The following is a 6,758-nucleotide window of genomic DNA, read 5'->3' as shown; positions in this document are numbered from 1 at the left end:
TATATATGTCTAATTATATATAAATTTATAATTTTAATATATTAACTCACATAAAAGAGAGAGAAAAACTTCTCCTGCAACAAAGTTTGACGTTTGATATTTTTTTTTAATATTTCACACTTTCGTTTTAAATTACACTATTAAATGCGCAATAAAGTTCCTTTATAATGCAGAGCAAAATTTACAATACACATCCTTTTTTCCTCACACATCAAACAACACGCACACAGCTATAGAAATATTCGTCACATTTAATGAAAAGAATTGAACAAGTGCAATTTTTTTGTGTACGTAAAACGGATCGTTGATAAAAACTCGAATTTGCTTTTGTAATGTTAACAAAAAAACCAAAAAAATAGAACGAAATTTTATAGATACTGCGTTTAAACTGTGTGACATTTTATTGAAAGTATAAACAATTAAGAGAAGTGTGATTCATAAAGACAAATTTAAGAACTATGTGTGGAAAATACACATAAAAAGTGTACAAGAGAATAAACGGGGGAACACATTATATATAATCGTTTTAATGTTGACATTAAAGTGTTGAGGACTGGACGACGAGAGGGATTAACGGTCGTTTGTTAATATTGCACTTGTGTATATTTTGTTGATTTTAATCTCGGATCATACATGAACTTTTGTTGTCTTGCACGCCAGCATCCAAGACCATTCAAATCGCACGCCGCATATAATTCAGACAATTGTCAGACACGTCTCCAAATTCCGATATTACAAAAAAAAAGAAAAGAGAAAAAATACACGACATAATAATAATAAAACAAACCGCGTTAACGTATGTACACGTGTTAACAATTACGTTGCAAGCATGCGCGTGAGAGATAAGAATTTCGATGTACTTTTTTCCCTTTTTTTTTTTTACATTATGTTGTCACACTGTACATGATGATATTCATAACGTTCGAAATATCGTACGATTTAAAACTGAATTTGATTTCAGTTTCCAAACAAGAGACTATCAGTCGAGAAAATGCAAATGGAATCCGATACGTGTACATGCGAGCGAATATTGCTGTTCGATCACTATACAGCAGCTATATCAGATTTCGCAAACAAATTACTACGTTTTTTTTTCTTTCACTTCACGGTCTGCAAGAATGGCGTACAATACGTTCGAAATTTCTGTGCGATCGATTGTGCTCTCGCGCAATCAAAATTCGTTCGGACACAGCTTGCTTGATTATCATCTCGCTGTCAGATGATATTTTTAACACCTTATCAACGAAGTTATCTTCGATAATCACACGCTAGATCGATTTCGTGCTCGCTTGATATAGAAAGTAAAAAATGTACACGGTCATTAAACTTACATAAAAATAAATTAAATTTTATGCTCAATGTATATATGTAAAACGTTACGCGCGTTTTTAAATATACAAGATCCGCGTTGAAATCTTCAACAAAAACTTGGATCGGATGTACATACGTGTCGCTATTCGTTTTGACGCAATATCGCGTCGTCCGTTGATAAGGTGTTAAGATATTCTTCCAATAGCGACGCCAGATTACGTCGTTTGAAGCGCAACGATTCCCTGACTATGTCTTTCACGAACGCGAGTCTTATGTACAGACTTCCTTGAACTTGATGTAAGTGCGAGAACAGCGTATTGTAATCTGAAAAAGAAGGCAAATTTACCGCATGATGAAACGCCACCAACCATAAAAATATAATACGAAAAATACATCGTCATTTTGTGAGAGATTAGATGAGTGATAATATGATCTGATCTCGGTCGTTGCTGACTTACTTGTCCCTCTTCTCCGCACTTCCTTGTAAACCAGTTCCCGAATGTTCAAATTGTGCCGCTTGATGTCTTCCAGCTCCTTCTTCGTCAGCTTCTTCTCCTTCTCCGGCTTCGTCTTGCGCCTCTCCTCCACGTGATTCGTTAATTTCTCCTCGACAACGTTGTCGACAACGCGCACACTGTTCTCGATACTATCGTTACTAATCGGCAATCGATTGCACTCGTTCCGCACGCTGTCTGTCCGTTCACTTCTGACGTCGGTTTTGGGCGTAGTGTCGACATTGTTGACTATCGGCGTTAAAACGGGCGGCGTGTCCATATGATTGTTAATGTGCTCCACCGGAATTGGTTCGAACACCGGTATGGTCGGCATTTCCGCGAGACCGTTCATCAACTTTTCCGGCGCGCTCGAACTCGGCACTGAACCAGTATGAGCCGGCGACGCGTTCGGCAGATTACCGGTCAGGACGGGCGGGAGACTCGTGTCAGTCGGTGTCACCAGCTGATTCTTAGCGTCTTCTATTAGCCACGGAATAGGAGAACTCGGTGGCGTGTTGATTGGCGAGTACGAAGGTCGTCGCACGATCACGTCCTTTGGTATAGGTCCGGGCTTCCGTTTGTTAGGCGGCGGTCTCGGAGAAGACGATCCTCCGCTGTCTGACTGCGGCAAACTGCGCTTCAGACCTCCTTTCGTCGTTGAAGACGTCGCGCCGACTATATCGATATCAGCTTCGTCCACCATCATTCTCTTGTCTATCTTGAAAGGATTACCTGTGAACAAAATGTTAAAAATTGATATGTTTTGCCGGTTTGTGGTTATGCAGTTGACTTGTAGAGCCGATATTCCGCAGTGCAAAGTCCGTTACGTCCACAATGTCAGAAATTCGGTCCTTAATCTCGAACCGACCTCGAGTATTGAAAACAATTCGATTGGTCAGAGATCTCGACTCGATTTCTAACATCATAGACACGAGACTTCATACGAGACTTAGATGACATTCGCAAAGGTTGTTAAATAATTACCGAACATGTGCTGTCTCACTGGTACGCTTTCTATTTCTCTCAACGGCGGTGTCATACGTTTTAAATATTCCTGATAATTTCCCATCTGGGCTAGAGGCATTGAGTGTACATAATCGTCGTCAAGTAATTTCGTATGCAACAAGCCAGGTTGTAAAAAATTTGCGCGCATTCTTACGACCTGATCGAGCAGAGACTTTCTCGGCACGTCGAACGCGTTTCTGTAACTGTGCGCGCCTCGTTGCTGTTGCTGATTTTTCACCAGCCCAACCACGAAGCCTCCGAACTCGTTCAGCTGATCGCGGAGACTCGTGAACTTGTCTTGCAATAAAGGATGAGACACCTACGAGACGCAGGTTTTGGATATATATGTTATGTTATTATTACAAATTTAACTTCATAAGAGATAAATTTGGTCTTTTTGTCAAGCAAGTCTTACCAAATCCTTCTTCAGAGGCGTCTTCGGTATTACTCTAACACCTTCCGTTACTGCATTCGTACCGCTAGATAAATTTTTCGTTAGATTCGAGGCGACGACCTGCTTGGAAATGACTTCGCTGCAGAGCCGATCGAATTCGATCTTGGCCTGATTTTTCAACCGCTTCAGATAATTCAAGACACTGTACGATAAAGAATTATCCATATTATCCGGTATCAGCGTTTGTGCCAGAGGTGCGGACGCACCCATTCTTGTCAACGCTCTCCTCAGTGACTGTAAAAAAAAAAAAAGATTGATTCCGATAAAAAAAAATATAGTCAAGATATTATAACGATACTTGACACAAAAAGAAACCAACCGCGGCGTAGTACGTGGGCATCGTCCTTATGTAACCTTGAAACTGCGCTCTCCACTCCGGAGTCGGCTTTTGTCTATGAACCTTGAAGAGTTCCTCTAACAGAGGCAATAGCACGGGATAGTTGTAAGGCATGACAAAGAGGTTCACGCAAGTTAGATTTGTACTCGCTTTTAGATAGCCGAACGGATGGCCCACGTCGCTCGATTTGTACGAATTAGCGACGAACACCTGCCAGCACGTCGTTGGTTGTCGCCGCGCCAGAATGTATTGCGTCAACGGGCTGGGTTCTAGCTCGTACTTATCAAACGGTAGGTTCTCGATCACCATCGGCTCCTGACTGGTGCATGTGAACTTGACATTGGGATGCGCGGATCTCGGGGGTAATGAACTTGCGCTAAGATCCGGCCAGAAACTCTCGGGAATCGGCCAGAACCCCACCGCGAATCCCTTCTGAGCCGACCGCGGCACGTAAATCAAACGTCTGCATGAGTACCAGGCTGTGTTGCCGGGTGCCAACGCGTTCGGATACTGCGCGCGCGGTCCGTTCGCCGCGTTACCCTCATCCTCGTTCTCCTCCTCATCCTGATGTTGAGGCGCCTCGTTCGTCAACGGCGGCGGATCCGGACCGATTTTCTCAAAATTTATCACCACACCTGACTGAACCTTTTGCACTAAGGAATCTATACACTGTATCATCATTCTGAACGACGTGATGCAATACGAACGACCTGAAACAATACAATCAAGAGACACATTCAGCAAAACAGAAAAGAAAGATAAACGTTGCACAGAAGTGTATATAGTGTTAATTTCTCACCTCCGGTTACTTCGCACATTGCGTCTATCGGCGAGGAGTCGCTCGCCACTAAACCGATATCCCGTTCAACAGCTGGCGTGCCTGATAAACGCAATACTAAAGAAAATAATCTTTGGTCCCATCTGAACGGTTCCTTTGTCAATTCAGAGCCCGGTATCGGGGAATGCATCGGTAATGTAAACTAAAAAAAAATCTCATTGTTTATTCTTTGTACAAATTCCCTTCTCATGACTAAAAAAAAAAAAAAAAAAAACTTCAAACTCACATCTTGATGCACTCCACTGTTCGTCGTGTACTTTCCCCCATCTGTTATAACAACTATAACGGACGGTTCTAGATAAAATGGACATCTTCCCTGGCCGTAAGTGTCTATGCCGGTTTGCATGCGATTTATGTTCAGCACGTCCAGGGCGTGCTTCAAAGCCGCACCTAACGTCGTTAAACCGACGCATTGCAAGTTCTTGAGTTCGTTCATGAAGGTTGCCAAATTCTCCTTCCATCCTGCCTGAAAGAGCGAGAGTATCCATCACATACGATTCAATAAATTAAATGAACTTCAATATCAAGTTTTTTTTTCTATTGAAAACAAACTGTTTAACGGTAAAATTGTAAATTAGTCTTAGATCGATCTTTTTTGCACTTTATTTCTCTGTTTTCACAAACTGAAATATATTGTGACAAAATATAAATAAATTTGTTTTTAACAAACGAAAGATTTATTTTAACAAAAATTCGATGTGCGCGCTCTCTCTTTCGAAGTTCGAGAAACAAACTTGATAATTGCCGCGCAAAATCAGCTACGTGGAAGGATGCCGAACAATGCTTTCTCCCACGAACAGGGGTCATATGTTTCCCGATAGGTCAATCCCGCAGGTTTTATACGACTGCGAACGAAGCTGTCGAACAGTCACGGGAATAAGGACAAGGGGATGCGCAAGTATATTAAATTATTCGGCGTCAACGGACGAACCTAACCCAACTTGAGGAAGAGAGAAAGAAAAAAAGCAAGGAGGAAAAGAAGAACGTGAACACACTTACGAACACTGCCCGGCACTTACCAGGGAGCGTTTACATACAATATAAGTCGCTGTCGCACGCCGCGAATGAGAGAGAGCACGTATGCATATGCAATTAAAAAACGAAGAGAGAAACACCGCCGGGAACAACAGAAAAGAAAGTGAATTTTCGAACGAAGACCACGAGACGTAGGCGGGAAAAAAAAAGGGAACGTGAGGAAAACGTACCTTGATATTCTGAGGTGGTTCTTCGAAGGTCAGAAGCATGTAACGATCCCCGCGGCTTTCTGGCGATCTTTGCCGTACCTATAAAAAAAAAAAAAAGAAAAAAAAAACATTATTTTCACTTTACGTAAGCGAGAAATATTTACGTACGTATATCGCGGCGAGAAAAATCGGCGGGATAGCACCGCGATAAGGCTAGGTGCCGAACGAACGAGAAAGAGAGAGAGAGAGAGAGAAGAGAAGACAGAGACACAAAAAGATAGATATATAGAACCTCTCTCTTTCTCTCTCTCTCTCGCCGTTCCTCCCTCCCTCTACAACACACAGGCACCGCTGGCCAGACCACGACGAGGACGAGCGACGCGGAGCGGCGCTACGAGGCGCACGGCACGGCGGCGTTAAAAGGTTCGTGTTTTCCCCGGGCGTACCTTCACGAAAGTCTCCACAGCGCTCTTGGCTACGTCCAAGAGGGTAGGACGACCGCCCAGATATGCCCTCTGATTCATGGAGGCCGACGTGTCAATTAGAAATACTATTATGGTCATTTTTCACGAAAAAAAACGACGGAGGTCACGGGTAAAGATGGAGAGATGGCCCCAACGACGGATGATGATGATGACAACGACGTGACTACGTAGACCGACGACGATGGAAATCGCGAGGCGCGCGCGCGCGTACTCGTGTACGTTTATTAACTAGCAGGCACCAAGGCTTGGCTTGAACTCCTGTGTGCGTCCGAGCCCCTCCGAACTAGCTACGTAGGTTGTCCTACGACGACGACGACGGCGACGACGACGGCGACGTTAGCGTGGCGCATAGCTGCCCCGACCATTGAACGCTCTCCGAATACCCTCTCCGAAAAACGAACTTCTCTTTTATCGTAACGGCGTTCGCTTGGTCCGTTTCTCCTTCTCTCTCTATCTCCCTATTTCTCTCTCTCTCGCTCTGGTACAATTGTGGGCACATGTGTGCGTGTACCGACGAGTTTTAAACATATACATACGTGTGCGCGCACGCCGCGCTCGGTCAAATTGCGAGTTCTCTTTCTCTCTCTCTCTCTCTCTCTCTCTTCTAGCGGTGTATCAGTGCGCACGTACATGTGTCTCCCCTCTAAGCC

The 6,758-nt window shown here is 43.6% G+C and overlaps 1 protein-coding gene across 3 annotated transcripts; it reads right to left on the bottom strand.

Moving 5' to 3' along the window:
- Positions 1 to 42: 42 nt before the first annotated feature.
- LOC109859905 (integrator complex subunit 6) lies at positions 43 to 6,667 on the bottom strand. Of its 3 annotated transcripts, none has more exons than XM_020438612.1 (9): positions 6,070 to 6,667; positions 5,645 to 5,722; positions 4,666 to 4,905; positions 4,401 to 4,581; positions 3,584 to 4,311; positions 3,226 to 3,498; positions 2,790 to 3,129; positions 1,770 to 2,537; positions 43 to 1,635 (listed from the first exon to the last, which is right to left on the bottom strand). In XM_020438612.1, exons 1-9 carry the CDS (start codon positions 6,184 to 6,186, stop codon positions 1,454 to 1,456), a joined length of 2,907 nt encoding a protein of 968 aa, XP_020294201.1. In that variant the 5' UTR covers positions 6,187 to 6,667; the 3' UTR covers positions 43 to 1,453. The 3 variants fall into 3 exon arrangements, with proteins under 3 accessions (XP_020294201.1, XP_020294203.1, XP_020294202.1); XM_020438614.1 differs by having other exon boundaries at positions 6,348 to 6,666; XM_020438613.1 differs by lacking the exon at positions 6,070 to 6,667 and adding an exon at positions 5,792 to 5,876.
- Between the last annotated feature and the right edge of the window lie 91 nt (positions 6,668 to 6,758).

The sequence above is a fragment of the Pseudomyrmex gracilis genome, unplaced genomic scaffold (genome assembly GCF_002006095.1).
Source record: "Pseudomyrmex gracilis isolate BER0280 unplaced genomic scaffold, ASM200609v1 scaffold_299, whole genome shotgun sequence".
NCBI classification, from domain to species: domain Eukaryota; kingdom Metazoa; phylum Arthropoda; class Insecta; order Hymenoptera; family Formicidae; genus Pseudomyrmex; species Pseudomyrmex gracilis.
The sequence above is the reverse complement of the archived record's forward strand: the minus strand, read 5'-3'. Positions and strand labels throughout refer to the sequence as shown.